At 35.0% G+C, this 20,596-nt stretch overlaps 1 protein-coding gene across 1 annotated transcript in view; it reads right to left on the bottom strand.

Moving 5' to 3' along the window:
• CRB1 (crumbs cell polarity complex component 1) overlaps positions 1-20,596 on the bottom strand; it is an 856,806-nt gene that overhangs the window by 331,826 nt on the left and 504,384 nt on the right. The window contains exon 7 of the mRNA XM_044080246.1: positions 3,595-4,145. Coding sequence (XP_043936181.1) covers positions 3,595-4,145 — 551 coding nt within the window. The remainder of the gene's footprint in view (positions 1-3,594; positions 4,146-20,596) is intronic.

The following is a 20,596-nucleotide window of genomic DNA, read 5'->3' as shown; positions in this document are numbered from 1 at the left end:
AACCAGATTTCTTGTGCTAACAGGTTGAGAGATGTGTTTCATGTATGTGCATACATGTATGAGAGAGACAGAGGCTCATTGTTCCCTTGAATGACCAGTATGCAACAATAGTGGTAGAATCTTCAATTTCTGGGTCACAGATATCCATGATGGCCTTGCCCACTACAGAGGAACCATTTTTGTTTTCATTGGGGTTTCACACCTTTGTTTTGGTCTTTTCATATGTGCTCCATTGTTATTACATTTCCAGAAAATAAAGACATTATTAACATGAAAAGCAGATAGCTTCTAGATAGCAAGGTTTGTTTTTAATAACCCCGGTGCTGTTCTTCCTACTGGGTATAGTTGCTCTCTCTTCCCAACAACTATCTGTTTACTGCCCTGTTTACTGCGTCATGGCACACATTGTTTATATGGACTGTATTTGCCCTTGTCCTTGTTTACTGAGTCATGGCACACATTGTTTATATGGACTGTATTGCCCTTGCCCTTGTTTACTGAGTCATGGCTGAAAGGAGTCCAAGGAGTACTTGAATAGAGCTCAACATTCCTAAATGTCTCCTGTATGATGAGCACTGGACAGCTATTACCAGCTTTTTCTTTGGTTACTTTTCATAACAAATAGTTAGCATTTACAGCTGTTGACCCTAGATATGCTACCTAAGCTTTACAAAGTGGCAAACATTTTATCTTCATCTAATTATCATCTAATAGAAAGTTTAACTTAGCTCTCCACATCTTACCATGACCAACTCTCTATTTAAGAAAGGGTTTAGATCCTTTCTACAGAGAAAGTTTGGCTTCTTTGTATTTAAGAAATGTTGGTAGTTAGCAGTTGTGGGTTTTCTCAAGACACTCCACTTTTCTCCTACCTGCCCAAATCATGCTGCACATTGTTTATATGGACTGTATTGCCCTTGCCCTTGTTTACTGAGTCATGGCACACATTGGTTATATGGACTGTATTGCCCTTGCCCTTGTTTACTGCGTCATGGCACACATTGTTTATATGGACTGTATTGCCCTTGCCCTTGTTTACTGAGTCATGGCATACATTGTTTATATGGACTGTATTGCCCTTGCCCTTGTTTACTGAGTCATGGCTGAAAGGAGTCCAAGGAGTACTTGAATGCAAGTCTTAGCTGACTGAGGGCAACATTTATTTATCTTCTGCAAATGTGAGCAGAAAATAGGCTTTGTCCCATGAAAATCCCAGGATGCTGTTGTACTGACTCTGTTGGTACAGCAGTTTCTTGGGAATCCATGATGTTAAGAGTAGGGATGGTATTCTGATGATTATTAAAAACCATATCTATAGCTATGTAGCTCTGTTATGTCTTAGTGGATTTGCACTTGTTTTCTCTGGTGATATAATATGTCTTCTAGTAAAACTGCTTTGGGTTTACATGTGCTGTGTATTGTATTTAATGCATGTCTTTATCCTCACAGCTGTGCTCTGCATGGGTATCCTTTAGAAAGGAACATTAGCGACACTGCAACACTATCTAGCTAAAAAGATAAATGTACATTAATATGTTAAAGAACACTACTCATCTGTTAGTTGCTATCCAAGCTAGTGAGTTAGCAATTAATAGTTCACTGATCACCAAAAGACTGGGAATATTTTTTTCACAAACATTATACTAAACATTATAGATGATATTTGTATGAATCCATCACTCAGCATTTCTTTTTGTGACACTCATTTTTAAAGGCAACATTTAAAAAACATTTTCTTGTGCCATATATCCTAAGATACAGATCACACAAAGTGGATTGATAGAAATATAAGAGTATGTAGCTATACCCTTATGATCTATGTATGGTTTTATTAAAAAAATGCATTTCATTGAGTAAGACCCAATCAAAAACTGACTTGACTTACGGACTACATCACAGTGTTCAACCAACAGGACAGTCTGAAAAAGTGGAATGTTTGAAGAGGTTTGCATAGACCTGTACAGTACTGTATTCCCTAATGCAGTATAAATATTGCTTCTCTGATAACATTCCAATTCTGATTAGCACCATGAAACAATTATGCAGCAAGCTGTATAACAACATGGTCGACATTCTTTAATTATATTCAAAGAGGGCTAAGCATAGGGGAGTCAAGTAGAGAGAAGAAGGAATATATCCCCTGGTAGTGGATAAAATGCTAAAAGTGCATTTGGAAGGCTAGCTATGCAAGATATATGCAGAGGAATGTCACTGATATCAAATGCAGGTGAAGGAGAGTATGGATAGTGCTTGTATTATTAATATGAGAAAGTCAGAGAGGCAGGGCCAAGAGTAAAATCTACAGGATTTATGTATGAGAGGCAGACGGATTGAGAAACAGTCTTTGTACAGGAGCCCATCTGTCAAGGGACGTGGAACACTAATGCAGGTAGCTCATATGTTAAGGCATAAAATAACCTACAATCATTTGAAGATAAGTCCCCTAAACATGTCTTCCCTTTGATTTATAGCCAGATTACTACTTATAAATGGTGCAGTGGTACTGTATTCTTGGTTCCAGAAAAATTAACCTGGTCATCGAACAAAGCTGATTCTGAAGTTCTGAAAAATTACACCAGTAGTTAGATCTATGAAAAATGTTTGCTGATATGAATGCTGAATGTTTGAATTACTTGCATCTAAGCCACAGTGTGCAGAAAGAATTAAAGGAGAGCTAGCCAGGTTGGGTACGCAGGGGAGGGATATTACTGAAAATGGGGAAAGCGTAACTATTACAGGAACAATTCATCTTAATGTCATGCAGGAATGAGGGGGAGGGAAACAGATCCGAGTGGGGATGACAAAGGGTAAAGTGTAGCTAGAGTTAAATTGTATTGCACAGAGTGTAGTGATAAGAGGGGCAATGTCATGAATCAGGGAAATGACTAGTGAAATACTGCAAAGTCTTTCCTGGGTGTCAGCTCGCTTCACTTTGTTCATTTCAGACATATGTAAGGCAACAGAAAACAATAGCAGTTTTTTTTTTCTGCTGGCACAAATGAATGTGTTAGAAAATGGGAGAAAATTCTAGGAAAGGATTTGAAAAAGCTGAACAAGTGGACAAAAAGAAGGCAACTGAGGATCAGTGAAAAGGCATGCAAAGGACTAGACAGGCCTCAACAACCTTGGTGTAAGTTATAAGGTTGTGAGAATGGAACTGATATTATTGAAACAAAACAGGAAAATATTGGGGTTGTTGATTACTTCTAGTCTGGATCACTGAAAGCAAAACAAGAGGGACACTATGGCAGCCCACAGAATGTTGGCACATCCTCAAGAGGATAGACTCTTGAAACAACAGATAATTTTCCTGCTGTATGTATGGAACATCTGCTCTATTGATATGTGAAAATATTTTACATGGCAGCGGTTGTGATCTCATCAAATAGACGACTGCAAAGGCTGGTGAGGAGAGTATCAACAAAAGTATTCAAGAGGATATTTGAAAATCAGAGGAGGATTGAGGGGAAAAACAGAGGCCGAGGAAAATTAAAATGCTAACTGTACATAAAAAGCAGACCAGATGAGTACATTGCTTTCTTCTGATTTCAAGCTGATATAACAAAGCAGTATATAATCACAATTTCTCCCTACCTTGCAGAAGTCATCTCCAGGACATCCCTTGGTCATGTTTTCCAGAACCTTTGCACTCAGAGAGTTTAAAGCCGTGATAGAAGGGTAAAATTCTAATTCTTTGGAGTTTAACCTTAAATCCTGCACACATCCTTTAAAGTTTCCTCCATATATACGTGTGCCATGTTGATCTGGTAGCCCTCCAATGAAAAGCATATCTTCTTTTTGAACACTTAATGGATGAAAATAAATTGAACCCAACTTCTGGTCTGAAAGAAGGAAGTCTATTTTGCCTTGTTCAGTCTTTACCATAATGAAATGAGAGTATCCATCATCAAGATAATGTTCAGTTGACATGACAGGTAGGTCTTCAATTTGTAGTTTCAATCTGCCATCATCTAACCAAATTCTTATGTAATGGGAAGTCACATTTTTCAGAACTAGGATTAAGCCAGAAGGCTTTCGTGTGCGAACAAACAGCGATATTGTAAAATTTTCTGCATATGTTTCATCCAATGAAAATGCAGCATATCCTATTGTGTCTTCCTGACCAAATCTCCCAGCAATGTACTCTGCAAAATTAAAGACAGATGGTAATTTTATGGGCGCATACACATATACATGCTAATATTGACTAAAATAACCAAACATAATTATGAAATGCACATTTACCTTAGCGTATTGTTTATGTATGACAAATTAAAAATTACACAGAAATATATTTACAGTAAAAAATAACATTTAAGAGTTTCTATTGGAAACAACTAAAAGATAGTTCTAAATGATATACAAGATAACATTTCTGTATAAATTTGTATTGATCACAAGACAATATAGAAGAAAATGAAAACATAAGGAAGTGTGTGCAATAAATATTTATGGTCCATTGAGATGTTTCTTTGTTTCCACTACAGCCAGGCTGACACAATGAATAGTAGTACATAGCTGGAGGACTATTCAGTATATCTATTCACATCCAGCTCACTACAAAGTAGCACTTCATTTTTTTTTAATAATATGATGTTTGTCCTAACTGCATGAATGCTGACTTAACTGATATTTCTATATTTACCTTTGTTATCATCAGCTCGACCAGCTTTTCATGACACTCCAGTCCAAACTCCTTTCAAAGCTCTCCAGACATATCTAGTACCATCTGGTGGTGTTATCCCCACACCCAATCTGCAGCATCATTAATTGTCCACATATGAGGTGAAACTACACCAAAGATAACGCTTTTTTGAATCCTTCTTACCCTCCTGGCAGAAATGTTATAACTAACATAAACAGCAATGGTGGCAGTGGGCACCTTTTAATCAACTACTTCCCACTGCCACCCTACTTGACAGTGTTCCCCATTCACCCTCACATCCTGCCTAGTCATTTAATATCCTCAGCCTCAGTATATTTCTACCCTAATTTAGTACTATCTACCTTATAAAACTTTAACACAGTTCACAAAATCAAAAGCTTTCTTAATGTCCAAAGCCCCCACCACACCAACTTTCCTTGCTGTCTACTTTCTGTCTTTTCTGTACAGTCGATACAACTCACCAGTGTTCCACAATTATCCACCAAAGATCAGCCTTCACAATCCCCACCCGAGTCACCCTATCATCTGTGGTATTATTCTCCGTAGTGTTACTTCCAATGCTGTGAGGAATGCATCAGCATCTGAATCTATTACTGATATGGGACTACAGTTATCAGGACTCTTCAAACTAGCCTTCCTTTTGGTAGCACCACCACTACTGAATCATTCATAATTTATGGCAGTATATCTCCCTCCACTGTTCCCCTGAACACTTCTGTTGTTTCCTCCAGCACTGTAATATAGGGCCATGCTTCTTTAAGTGTTTTGTGCCATAGTGCTGTTCAGAGGACCAGTATGTGAATTATGTGATTTGGTTTTGTGTCACTAATGTGCAGTCCCAAATTTGTACCTCATCCTTAACTGAGAACTTGTATGTAACAGCTGCTACATGGTATCAAACATAACTCATTCTGAAGCCTCATACTTGCTTTATCTTATGCCAGAGATTGTGCATTTATAGCCATCAAGCAACATTTTCTTTCAGGGCAACCTCCAGAGAACCAGAAGCTGTGAGTCAAGAAATTTAATTTATTCTTTAGTGCCAACATTAATAAATTAACTGTGTATTATCAGAATGGCTCTACTGACCCTTTGACAGATCTGATACATGGTATAGCCTGTTTATAGATACGCCAAAGCCATTTGATATGGTGACTTATAGTAACATTACAAGCTCACTGTCACTACTTGGACTAGGACAGGATGCATTGCACTTGTTCAAATCTTATCAAACAGGTAATGTTGCACAAAGACTGCTGCTACATTTCCAGGTTTTATTCCATCACACAGAGGGCTTCATCATCTTCTTTGCTTGGCCCCTTATTTTTCCTGGTAATTATAGAAACTTTAAAAAATCTTAACTTTCATTCTAAAGTCCTAGTTTATACAGATGACATTGTGTTATACGTCAGCAGATAGCAGCCCTAGTAAAGCACTTGATATTTACCAAAGAACTTTGATAAATTGCAGTCATAGACTTGTGAGTATTTTTAAACAAAATCAACAATAAAACAAAGATTATGTCATACATCTGATAGCATCCCACAGATTATTGCACTGCATAGACCATGAGCATTACATGCATAATTACAATGAAATGAGAATGCATTTCCACCAGTCAAAATGCAAAACTGTCACATAATGGTGTGAAAGTAATATTACAAGGAATAGCTCCCCCTAAAAGCAGATGAAGTTTCTATTCAGTGGTAATTGTTGGTAAATGCTTTGAAAACTCTTTCACAAGGACCAGTAGTTCAGTTTGAAGCCACATTATTACTAAGGCTAAGTTGAGTATTGATTGATCACAATACACGTGTATGGTTCCCTTTATATATGATATGATATGCAAACTTAGTGTTACAAAGCATACTTGCACACCTTGATACACCACTTTTCCCCTTGTTTAAATTAAACCGACTTACTGGAGTAAAGGGGCATTTCAGTGTCCCCGCATTACTGTCCATTGATAGGTAACATACTCAGTAGTGGTTACATAGTCACTCTTATTCTTCTGTAGGGTCACAGTGGTTGCCATTTACTCATCATTTTACAAAATTAGGCGCTGAGGTGGATTTCTAACCCCCTGTAAGTTTTCTCAGGGTTTCACTTTCTACCACATCACACTCACTAGTCTGCAAGGCAACTGCTTTTGTTGAGTTGGAGGAAGGTCAGGTCTGGAAACTTACATATTCACCACATTTGGCATAACAGCACAGTCACTGATCCATAATTCAGAATCAAAATCCACTTAATCAGCAATGCCAGTGTCTTCAGCCACTTCTGGCCTACATCTCAACCAATTAGAATCTCTCCTGAAAGAAACTCTCGAATCATGTCTTTGAAGTCTATATGAATCTGGGCCTGTTCTATTCATGATATTTCCTGGAATCCACTTCCAACTTTCACATTGGTATCTTATGCCAGACCTTTGGAAACACCGTTTCTTCTGAAAAGCCCCCTCTGGCTTGGTTTTAACAAGCCTAATAACATTCTGATGTGCCTCTTCATGAATAACACTGGAGGTGTCTACATGTAGAAAACATCAGAGCTGTTTTGCATTGTAGCAGAAAATCAGCAGGTCATCCTCACTTACCAATGTAGTCTTGAGTGTTTCTTCAGATCTGTCTTGAAGGTTTGCATGCATTTTTAAGTGAACTATTAATTGCTTGATGTCTTGGTGCACTAATGAATTTTTTAATATATTTTGCTTAAAGAACAACCTTTTTTTTAAAAAATAAACTGCATTCCAATGTTGTTGACAATCTGTTCTGGTAAATCTTGAGAAATAAGTCATCTTAACAGAGTAATGGCAGTTGGAGACATAAGCATACATAATTCTATCCATTCTGGGTAAAACTCAACCACAGTGAGGAATACATTATAAATTGTCTTGCAAAGTCAATTTGTTCAACATTCAAACAGAAATTTCCAAGCATCTTATTTTCTGTCTGATATGGAACAAACACTTTATGCATATTTTCAAGCTCTTTCCTATTTTTGGCCACCAAACCATTTTCCTAGCTATTGTTTTCACTTTAATAATATCATAGTGATCTGTATAGAGTTCTTCCAAAATAACCTTTACTGCCTCCATGGAACAATTATTTGAGTTCACCACAGAACACAATTCCCAACCCATTTCTTCCAAAAAAAAGTTTGAATCTTTTTTTTTAACATGTTCAGACTCATTTTCATTTGCTGGCTAGCCTTCCACTGTGAAGCTTGAAATTTGTGACACTTCCGGGTTGGCTCTTGTTACATGTGCTGCCACATTAGCTTTAGCTGCAATATCCTTTAAGTGTGCCTGAGTCAAAACATCTACATATACTATGATTTCTTGCAAAGGGAGGAGCAAAGTGGCTCCCTGGGCTAAAGTGTAGGTGGCTCCCCCCATCAAACACTGAGAAGAGAAAATAAACGAAGAAGAAATCTTCACCTCTAGACAAAGAAAAACTATGTTTCTACATAATGTTCCTGTTTTTGCTAAATGTTATTTGCAGTAACTCTCAGCACCTCTTCTACCATACCGATTACGTCCCCTAAGACCCTGAGCTGAGATCAGATACCTCCTTGCTCTACACTAGTTGCAGGTTTAATTCCTGTTGTTAACATTATCTGAAATCTCAGATAACAGAATTTTACAGAATCCATAAGGATTACCATGACTTTAGAAAATTCTGAATCTGCATCCAAGCTTATGGCATAGATGGAGCCTTGTTTGTAACCCAGACAACCTGAGATCAGTTACTGGTAGGGGGGTTGGGGGGGACGGAGTCTAGGGTGGGAAGAGAAAAAGCAGTATTTTGTTATCTCACACACTCCATGAGGGAGATGTGAAATTTTGACTTGTTGATCTGGTACTCCCTGTGTGATGGGTGCATGCCATAAAGGGTAAGACTGGAGCTAACTAATGCCACATCTGGTGATACAAGTAATGTCAGAGCAATATTATTTTAGTCCTTCTCATTTTTCTGGCTCCTGTCATTGTAAGTAAACTTGACATGTTCACCAAGTATTATTAATGATAGTATAGAAAACCATCTTGCATTTTGACACTAGATATATTGACAGAATTTATTCATTCTAAAAATCAAGCTAAGTGCTTCTTTCTTGATATGAAAATATTTCTTTTCAGTTGCAGATAAGATTTTTTTTTCTCAAAATGTTTTTTATTTTTCAAATACATTTGAATGAATTCCATAGTATTTATACATAACATCTTAAATAATTATGTACACTGTTTCCATTAGCCTGACACTATAACAGATCTTAATGTATACAGTTACTTTATAAGTATGTCCAATCCATTATCAGAGTGTCTGATCAATTATTGTATAGTGTCAATCAACAATATGACTTTTCCCCAAGGGTTGTTGATAAATGGCTTTGGATAAATTCTTAGTTGTTTAATTTTAATTACCAATAATGCTGTGGTCTTCATTAGTCTGTAGAAGTCTTCCAATGTTGCTATTGTGTTTGCATTCCATCTTCTTGTCATACACTTCCTTGAAATTGCAAGTATAGTACATACTAGATACATGTTTAACCTATTCAAATGAGGACCTTCATTCACATTTAATAACACAAGACTTTTAGTTAAATAAAATGATTAATTAAATAAAGCTTGTAGAAAGTTATTAATACCATTCCAAAATGGCTTAATATTAACACAATCAAAGAAAATGTGGTTCCAATCTGCATTGTGTACTTGCTCACATCTCTAACATATTCGTTTTATGGAAGAACTAATTTTATTGATTCTGTCTGAGGTTAAGAATGCTCTGTGCAAGCATTTCCAATTAAAAACGTTCCAGTATTATGTAAAGGATGTATATTTTATCTATAATAAGATATCTGTTTTAATATCTTCAGTTAACTGTCCTTTTGTTATATGTTTCCAATATGAGGTTTTGGGTGTTGTTTTAATGTTTATCAATATTTTGTAAGATTTTGAAATACTGTATCCCATGTCAAAGTCATTATATATGATTTCATATATGTATTTTGTAAATTCAGGTATTTCTTTAAATGAAGAATTGTTAATTATTCTACTAAAATCTTGCGAATATGACAAAATACTCTGTAAAGTTAGCTAGTCCTGTTGTGGAATTTTGTATGTTGTTTTTATTGCTTGCATATCTAAAATGTTTAGTTCTTTGATACATTGGAGCCAACAAACAAATCCTTTCTGTACCCAGGAATTCATAATTTCTCTATATAATTTATGTGGAAAGTTCTTTTTGACTATAAATGGCGTTAAAAGATCAAACCAGATTTTTAAATCTATATTTGCATTAATAATTTTCTGAAATGAGTCAATGTAATAATTAATCATATGAGTTTTAGTGGGTTTAGTTATGTTACATTGCATACTAATACATAATATATGCCATGGCAAATTGTTTTTATCTGCTCTTTGATTTTTTTTTTTTGTAAATCAAATTCATTTATTATATTACAGTTAGTATCTGAGATTGTTTTAGATATTGATGCTCTGATATATGTTTCTATATCAGGAAAGTTAAATCCTCCCTGTTTCCATGGTCTGATATGATGTATTAAAGCTATTCTGTTTCTTTTGGGAAACCATAACAATTTTATTAAGCATGACTTTATTTCTTTAAGTATATTTCTTTCTGGTAACAGTTGTATTGCCAAGGCTATATATAGGATCTTGGGCAGTAAAAGCATTCTTATTAACTGTAGTCTATCTTCAAATGTCAATATTATTTTATTCCATTTTTCCACAGAGATTGTAATTGTATTGATGATATTATTGTAGTTTTTTTGAGACTAATTCATTATTATCCTTGCATAACTCACTTGCTATATATTTTAAGGTAGATTCTTGTTTCCCTATGATGTGATCCCCCTTAGTCTGTAGTTCTTTTTTTTTATTTAAAAATAAAAAAAATGATTTTGATTTTGATTTATTGAAGTGGAGTCCTGAAGTCATGTGAAATTTGTCAATTAATATATCTAATTTTTCTAATGTCTCTTTTGTATTAGATAATGTTAGTAGTATGTCATCAGCAAACAGCATTACTTTAGAATGGTATTGTTCATAAACATCTATTCCTTTGATTTTTATATTGTTACAAATTGAATCTGCCAATATTTCAATAGCCAGAGCAAATAGAATCGGTGACATGGGACATCATTGTTTAGTGCCTTTTGTTAAATGTATAGATTCAGAGGTAAAAGGACCTAACATGACATACGCTAAATTATTTGTATATATATATTCTTTAGGAGATGAACAAAGGATGCAGGAAATTCAAATAGCATTAGCATTTTGAATAAATAGTCCCAATTTAGGGAATCAAAGGCTTTTTCTATATCTAAGTCAATTATGAGTGTTTCTTTATTTTCTTTGTTAACATAATCTATAAGAGAAATTATCCTTTTAATATTGTCATGTGTGTGTCTATGATATATAAATCCAGTTTGATCATTATTTATTGTTTTGGATAGTGGTATTTTCATTCTGTTAGTTAATAATGTCATAAATATCTTATAGTCATTATTTAATAATGATATAGGTCTATATGAAGTACAGAGGTTTGGGGATTTGTTTTCGATTAGGATTGGTGTGATTAAGGAATATCTCCAAGAGTGTGGTATTAAAGCTTGTGACTGAATTTCTAATAGGGTTTTATGGAAGAGGAATAGTATCTTTGAAGGAAAAAGTTTATATATTTCCATACTTATGCCATCTATACCTGGAGCTTTATTATTTTACCCTCTTTTATTGTATCTGTAATTTCTTTGTAGGATATGGGTGCTTGCAGATCTAGTTTTAATTTTTCTGGTATTTTTTTATATTAGAACATTTTTCATCTAGATTTAATTGATCAATATGTATATTTTCTTTTTGGAAATGTTCCATATAGTGATTTCTATAGGTGTCAAGAATGTCACCTATATCCGAGACATTTTTCCCTTTCTTTTCATGGAAGATACTTTTAATGTTATTAACTTTTGATTGTATTTTGATTCTTGTGGATAAATTATGTAGATATTTGGGAGAAGTAGCCAATGTATTAATTTTTAGTTTTTCTAAAGCTAAACTAGTTTTATGTGTTAGAATTTCATTGCATTTAGAGTTTAATACTTCTACTTTCTTTTTCATCTCCAAATGATTTTGATTTTTTTCAGCTTTTACTGACAAAAGTTTGGATTGCAGATCTAATAATTCAGAATCCCATTCTCTGATTTTTTTTATACCAAGTTAGAATTTTACCATATATGTAACCTTTTAATGAGTCCCATATCACTATTTTATTTATCTCTGTGGTATAGTTAATATCTAAGAAGAACTGTAATTCAGATAACAACCAGGATTTGAACTCTTTAATTTTAGTTACATGTGCTGGAATTCTGGAGTTAAAGATTAATGGTTTGTACCCATTTTGGAGTTTTAGTATCAATGAATTGTGGTCTGAAAAGGGGCAGGGAGTGATTGAGAAATTAATGATTTTAGAGTGTAAGTCATGGGCAGCAAATATTTTATCTATTATAGTTTGGGTACCAAATCTGTGATCTTGATGAGAAAACAACTAAGATGTATCTTCTTTAAATTTGAAAGTATCTACAAGAGGAAATGATTCTACCCACTTGTTTAAAGCTTTTGATACAGCAGATATACACAGCAGTCTTTTATTTGTACTTTCAGAAATATCAAATATGCAGTTAAAATCTCCTCTTAATATTAAGTTGCCTTTATAATTATTGGAAATGAAATCCAAGTGTTTTTAACAGTTCCTGCTCCAATGCCTGGGGACCAGTATAGATTGGCTAGAGTCCATATTCTGTTATTATATTTAATCATTACTAATGCCATAAGGCCTTCTTTATCTTCATACTTATAACTGATTTCTGGGTTAATCACATTTGTTTTCCATAAAATTGTTACCCCTTTTGTCTTTTGCCAATATCATATATTCCTTATGATTCCATTTGTAATTGTCATTGGTTTTATTTATTATTTATTTATTTATTAACATTTTTTGACCGGGAAAGTCCACTGGGTCAGAGACCCATTTTCAGTGGAGGCCCAGGGAGAAAAGCTCCACAAGCAAAATACAAAGAAAGACAATATTTAAAATACAATGTAACAATATTAATGATATAACAGGGAGAAAAAAACACAGAATATATACACACACAGAAGATATGATAGGGAGAAAAAAAAAACAAGAGTCTTACAATTGTTAGTAATGTTACATCATTACCTCCTTTGGTGAGATTCCAGTATCCTGTATAGTTATAATGCACTAGTAAATGTGAAGTCTGGGTTTTGCAAATGTTTTGTCATTTTAGTATTTGTGAAAGTATACTGTTTAAGGTGGTTTGCTTTTGAGGCAGGTGCAGGATACATTGTCTAGATAAGGTGTTTTTAGGGCTACTATAAAAGTTTTTGGGTGGTCAATTTGGGTTATTTCAGATGGAAGGTTATTCCATAGTTTAGCTATGGCATGGGAGAGCAGACATTGTCCTGCTCTTTTGTTGGGTTTAGTTACAGTAAGCATCCGTTTGCAGGTGGATCTTAGTGTTCTAATGGAGGTGTATGTTTGTAGGATTGAGTTAAGGGAAGGGCAGTCATTTGGTTTAGAAATTTAGAAATTAGTTTGTGGGATAAGGTTAGTTGGGTGCATTGTATATGGTGGGAACACTCTAGCCATCTTAGCTCAGTGATGGCATGGCAATGATGAGAACAGTGTGATTTCTTGGAGGTGAATTTGGCTATTTTGTTGTAACAGGATTGTAATTTATTAAAAAGGGTTGTGTGCAGGTTAGTAAAAATGGCACTACCATATAGAAGGGAGGGGATAAGTAGGTTATTGGCTAGTTTTATTTTGGTATATTTATCCAGGTAGAGTTTGTGGTGGTATAGTTTACCTAGTTTGAAATGGGTTTTCTTTATTGCAGTTAGGATGTGTAGTTCGTTTGTGAGTTTATCATCTATTGTTATACCTAGTAATTTGGCTGTTTTCACTAGTTCAATTTCTGTGCTGTCTTTATCCAGGATTTTAAAGTCAATTTTGGGTGGTTTTGTTGAAAAAAGTAAAAATTTAGCTTTTTGGGGGTTTAGCATAAGTTGTGCATCAATAAGCCATGATTCAATAAAAGTAAAGGCCTGTTGTGTAACTGTGAGGAGGTCTGAGAAATTTTTAGAGGTGGATATCAGTGTTGAATCATCAGCGTATTGGATGATATTCTGGATTGGGGGGGCTTTGTGCAGGTCATTGATGAGGATATTGACTAGTAGTGGACCTAAAATGGATCCTTGTGGTACTCCTATATTGTTAGGTTGGTAATTAGATTGTGCATTTAACCATTTTACTGATTGTTCCCTGTTCTGTAGGAGCAACCTAGCGTTGATAGTTGGTTTACTAGCTTAGCATGTGACACTGTGTTGAAAGCCTTACATAGGTCTAGTAAGATTACTGCGGTAGGATGGCCTGCATCCAAGGCTTTGTTGACAGAGTCGGTAAAAGATAATAGGGCAGTAATGGTGCTATGCCCTGGCCAGAAACCATGTTGGGTAGGAGATAGAAGAGCATTATTTGAGAGGTGTTTAAGTAGTTGTGAGCGAACACATTTTTTCAAGATTTTAGATAGAGTGAAGAGTATAGAGATAGAGCGGTAGTTGGAAAGATCATGGGAGTTACCCCTTTTGTGTAGTGGGATAATGATGGATTTTTTCCATAGGAGAGGAACGTAACTTTCAGAGAGAGAATGATTTATGAGAATGGTAACTGGATATCCTATTGAGCTAGCTGCTATTTGCAAATATTCTGGGGGAAGATTATCTGCAGACAGTAAGCAAGATTTGAGTTGTTTTAGGAATTTCAAAATCAGAGAGGTGGGTACAGGTTGAATAGTGAAGGAGTTGCCTGATTGTGTAGTGGGGGTGTGTTCTGTTGGAGGTGGGAAGTGTATGTTTGAGCTGGATAGGCAGTCTTTGAGTAGCTTTTGGATGGTAGAGATGAAGTGGGTATTAAAAGCTTGGGAGATTTCTTGAGGGCTTTTTTCTGGTACAGGGGATGGGTTTTGGATGGTGCCTGGATTAAATAGAGAAGAGACAGACTTCCAAAATTGTTTGGGATTGTTATACATGGTGGATAGTTTCGCAGAGAAATAATCTTTTTTCTCTTGTATTACTAGCTTTTTGATTTGTTGCGGAGTTGTTTGTATTGGAGTTCATTTTGTTGTGTTCTGTCTCTCAACCATATTTTCCATGCTTTGTTTCTAAGAGACATTGTTTGGTTAGTTTTGTTAACCAGGGGGCATGGCTAATTTTGGTTCATTTAGTATGCATAAGAGCTAGGCTATTGAAAGTATTTAAAAAGAGTTTGTTGAAATAGTCAATGGCTTAATCTAAGGGGAGTATTTTTAGTGGGTTCCAGTTTTGGGAGTTTAAGATATTTATAAATTTATCCTGGTCAAAGTGGACAAGGTTCCTGGAGATTTTATATGAGTGAATTTTGACTGCATGTTGGTGAGTTCTATAGGTATATGCTGGAAGGTGGTCACTTGTTTGGTAGGGTTCCTGAGTTGGTGTAGTTTTCGGGATGTATTACAAGTATCCAGTCTAGAGTTGATTCAGAGTCTGTTGTTAGACCATGAGTGGGAATAGTGATGAGTTGGATAAAAATGTGAAGATTTATGCTGCTTACTGGAGAGGGGGAGTCTAAGTTTAACCAATTAATATTGGTGTCTCCTAGTATTATAGTTTCATGCAGTATATTCTGATTTCGCCAAGATAAAAAGTTTTCTAGTACAGGGATATTGTGGCCTAGGGGAATATAAATTACTGCTATGCATATTTGTTTGTTCCTATTTATGTGAAAGGATGTGAGTAGTAGCTCAATGTTACCAAAAGTGGGGACAGATTTTGCATAGGTTATTTATGGTGAGTTTTGATATATTAATGCTACACCACCTCCCTTTTTATGAAGTCTGTCTGAACGAATTATATTATATCCTTGAGCGAGAAATTCAGTGTCAGTAATGTGTGGTTTCAGCCATGTTTCTGTTACTGCAAGAATGTTTGGGGTATGGGCAGCTAGCCAGGCATGGAATGGAGTAGTTTTATTGCAAATGCTGTGAATATTTATTGTCATTAGGTGAAGTGTGCGTGTTGAGATGTGGGATTAGCTAGCCTAGAGGTAGATGTATGGGTGTGGGGAAACATTTGGTTAGCTTGGCTGGCACTGGATGTATGAATATTGATTGGGCCTGGATTTGGGTGGATATCTCCACACTGTATTAATGTGTGGAGTTGATAAAATATGGTGTGAGATTGAAATGAGTTTCTTGAAGGAAGACAATTTGTGCTTTGTTCAGTTTTAAATATTTCAGTAGATTTGAACTCTTGCTAGGATTGTTTAAGCCATTGGTATTTAAAGATAATAAAGTTAAATCTATCTTAGGTTATTTAGACTATGTATTTTTTGTTTTATTGTGATTATTAAACATTTTCCTCTGATAACTATAAAGTATATGTCTGAGCTTTTAAAGGAAATTATCAGTTTTATACTTTCAGTGTTTACCAATAAAGTAATGTTTTGGTTAGGCATACTAAAAATGTTTTTGTGAAATAATAAATTTAAATTAATAAATGTTAACAAAACTAAGATTCACACTAGCCATGGAATGAAAATCATTCCTAATCTGACGGATAAACCTAAGTCCATCAGATTATCACTCACATCTTGACAATCCAGAACATCTGAGCTCCATAAATTGAATTATCATATGGAGAATATATATAACAGGAATAAGCAATATTTATATTATTTTGAACAGATATAGTACTAGCATAGATTAGACAGAATTATGATACAATATATGTCTACTTATTGTATAAGCAATTAATATTTACATGAAAGATAGATGACAAGCAATTAAATCATAGTAAAGTAGGATGTATCATATATAAAACCTCAGTAAAAGATTATAACACACAGTTATTTAACATATTCACCCTTATTGATGAAGTCTTTCAAAACTTATTACTTAATATATATTGATGGTAATAATATTTATACTTAATGTTTATAATACAATGTATTTTATTGGATATATCAGAAGTTATATTTCACTGTTTGCCAGCATTTAAGTAATCACTTTGTTTGTTGCTGAGTTACTTAAAGCATCACATTTGTTTTATGTGAACATTGATGAAAGTTAGTGCATTTTAATTAACAGTGCATCCCTCTTCCCCCCCCATTTCCTACACATAAGGATTTTCATATCTGTCATTTCCTATTATAAAATGAGTGAAATTATAGGTTAAAAACAACAAATTCATTTATTGTGATTAATTATTACAACACTTATTGTGATTAATGATTACAGGTTCCCTTTCCATATTCATAAATTGCCATTTTATGGCATATACTGAAAGTTTTTAGATTTAAATGGCAACATTCTATTTTGTATAATCAGCAAAGGTTAAACTGAGTGATTATTTAAGCAATAACCCATGCCTGGGTGTGGGTAATGCTGGATTTACCCACGGTTGGTGTGGTTTGGTCATGAGGACGAAGCCCGAGTGGCCAAACAAAGACAACCGTGGGTAAATCCAGCATTACCCACACCCAGAAGTGGGTTATTGCTATTATACAATGACATTATTAAGAAAAAAAATACTTACTTCTCTTAAATAAAGGCATCGTATAATGCCTCCGTGCTGCCCTTCCGGAGCTGTCTGGTATTCTGCGGCAGTTCTGATGTACTGCGCATGCGTATGCTTACGCAGTACATCAGAGCTGTGTGTGGAAGCAATGGAGAAAGCAAGATCTCCATTGCTTTTTAAAAGGTGTCTCGCTATGTTAAAGGAGTTTAACATAGCGAGATAGCTTAAAAAAAGCAACGGAGATCTTCCTTTCTCCATTGCTTTTTTTAAAGTTGTCTCACTATGTTAAAGGAGTTTAACATAGCGAGACAGCTTTAAAAAAAGCAACGGAGAAAGGAAGATCTCCATTGTTTTTTGTTAAGCTATCTCACTATGTTAAACCTGTTTAAAATAGCGAGATTACAGCAACGGAGCTCTTCTGTTCTCTGTTGCTGTAACAAAAAAAAAAACTTATACTAATGGAAAAAGTCTGGGCTGCCAGACCTTTTTCCATTAGTATAAGTCTGATTTACAACGTGCATGCTGACCAATCGCCGTGCACATTTTGGAATATTAATGGGGGGGGGGGTCATTGTATAATATCAATTTAATACTATTTGTTCAGAATGTGATTGTTACATTCTGTGACATTCTTAGTTCAGGCTTCTATTGTTTTCCTTGAACTTTGTCAGTTTGATGTCATGTATAAAACATTAGTTACCTTGGTAACAGCTTAAGTATTATGTATGGTCAGGATGGGTTACAAAACCACAATTCAAGTTAAAGCAGTTATATAACTTGTTATGCACATTTACTTCTATAAGAAAATCATCATGCTTCCCTTTGATGTTCAATGTAGTGTATGTCATTTATGACAAGTTAAGACAGTAGTGTTGTTATACACAAGCCCATGTTATTAAATATTGTCTTTAATATCTAAATTCAGCAGACTGCTTCATCTTATATGACGATTATATATTTATGTCTAGATTTACTAAAATCATACATTACATAACTACTGTGTGTGGTTTTTTTTTGGCTGTTGCTTAGTTATTTGAGAGACCACAAGCTGTGATGCTTATTCTTATTATTAGCTCCTTCCAAGCATGTTTATACAGTCCATAGACTTTAAATTATGAGACCCTTCTAGTTTCTTATTTGTTATAAGTATAGTTCCATCCTTACATACACACATATCAGTACTTCAAGCACGGACAATAAACAATGCCCATCCAGTTTTGCCAGAATACCATTCACTAGTTCATGTGGTGTATTTCCAGACTGTTCTTAAAATATCCAAACCAATATTTGTCCTGTTCCATTTTACCAACCTGTTTCATGCAGTGGCCACTCTGCCAGTGAACTACTGAACACACCTTCCATTCCCACAGATATTTCCATAAAGGAAATCTGATGACTCTCTAGCACTTCCCAGCAACCCTAAACACTACTAGAATCAGCTATCCTGATATGCCCCACACACCTGAGCAAGCTTACCTCCCAGACCACTGCAAAGGGTTCTGCACAAGATCAAGTGCTCTTAGTCTTTCACAATAACTTAGACTTCCACTCTTATGCAAGTCCTTAATGTGTTTGGACCAAAACACATTTAAAATATAAAATTGCACTTATTATTTATTTATTTATTTTTATCAAGAATCAACTTAATGAGCTAAATGAAGTATTGGGAGACCATCACTATGTGTACATGTGGTTTAAAACAGCCCTTTTGTTATACATATATATATATATATATATATATATATTTTTTTTTTTTTTTTAAAACCAAAAACTTCATTGCTGAGAATTATCTTGGAGGCTCCTCAGAGCCGTTAAGCATTATCATCACTCTGTCTCCATTACCATAGCAGCCTGGGAGGGTCTGTTTCTGTTAGTGAGTCTGTGTACTGCATAACAGAGGCTCCCAATGCACCTGAAGCAAAGCTCCACTTCACTGCAGCTTCAAGCCTAAATTCCCTCCCTTTCAGCGAGGCAGCAGCCAGGAAAAGAACAGAGAGCAAACAGATAAAAAAAAAAAAAAACTCCCAACAAGCCGCCACAACAAGAGATAACACATTCTTCCAGCCTTCCCAGCTCTCACTCAGCAGATGCATAAACAAACTACTCTCTGCCAAAATATCCCAAGTCACAAATTTATGCAACCCCTTCCCCTGGATCCAGGCTAAAACACCAAATGTCTCTTCCTAATACACAAGCATCAGTAAACCTTGATCAAAAGCTGCAATCCACAGTTTGCCAGAGATGAAAACAGCAACATACAACAGCTGCCAGACACAGCTGCATCCACACAGACCATGTCAGGCTTAACCAAACAGCACTCGAAGCTACGATATCTGCCATAATTGATATTAACTATGTTTAGACAGAATAATAATGACATCTGTACTAGCTGCCAGACACAGCTGCATCCACGCACACCATATCAGGATTGATCAAACAGCACTCGAAGCAATGATACCTGTCATAATTGATATTAACTACGTTTAGACAGAATAATAATGACATTCGTACTAGCTGCCAGACATGGCACACCATATCAGGATTGATCAAACAGCAGTCATAGCTGTGATATCTGCCATAATTGATATTAACTATATTTAGACAGAATAATGATGACATTTGTACTACAAGCTTGCTACTAATTATTTAACCAGGATATACATGCCATTTCTAAATCATACTTTAACTGAAGAAGGCATTAGTCTCCATGACAGCATTTTTTTTCAAAATACTCTACTGTTATTGCTATTATATATGATGTTAATTTGTTACATTTGAGTCTGAACTCTGATGAATGGTACCTTGTTGAATTAGTTAATTAATTAACTTACTTAAATTATTATAAGTAAAATCAATGAAAAATGAACAAGATAAGCATTCACTGATTTCAAGAAGGGGAATAGAAACTTCTATGTTTATATTGTATGTTGCTTTGTTTGGCTTATATATAATGTAAATAGTAACCCATCTTGACCAACCTTTGTTTGTGAAGAATTATTGGACTCTTTAAACATTCTGAATAAATCATTACTGTTTCTCAGTTGTTTAAGAAACCCTCCTTTTTTTAAATAAAAACAGACGTCAAGTGATGTACCATATCAGTTGATACTTTGAGAGATGTAGTTGTAAGAGTTATTTTTTTGGAACAGCTATCTTGGAATCGTTTTTTTGTTTCTTCTTTCTAGCATCAGTCCAAGGATTGGTTTCTTTTATTCTTTTAAGAGTATTGGCCATCTATTCCACTTTTTTTTCTGGGATAGACACTATGTTGTTATTGATGAATA

Source organism: Protopterus annectens, chromosome 8.part0, assembly GCF_019279795.1.
Source record: "Protopterus annectens isolate FY-2018-M chromosome 8.part0, PAN1.0, whole genome shotgun sequence".
Classification (NCBI taxonomy): domain Eukaryota; kingdom Metazoa; phylum Chordata; order Ceratodontiformes; family Protopteridae; genus Protopterus; species Protopterus annectens.
Note: the sequence above shows the minus strand (reverse complement) of the source record. Positions and strands in the feature narration are given on the sequence as shown.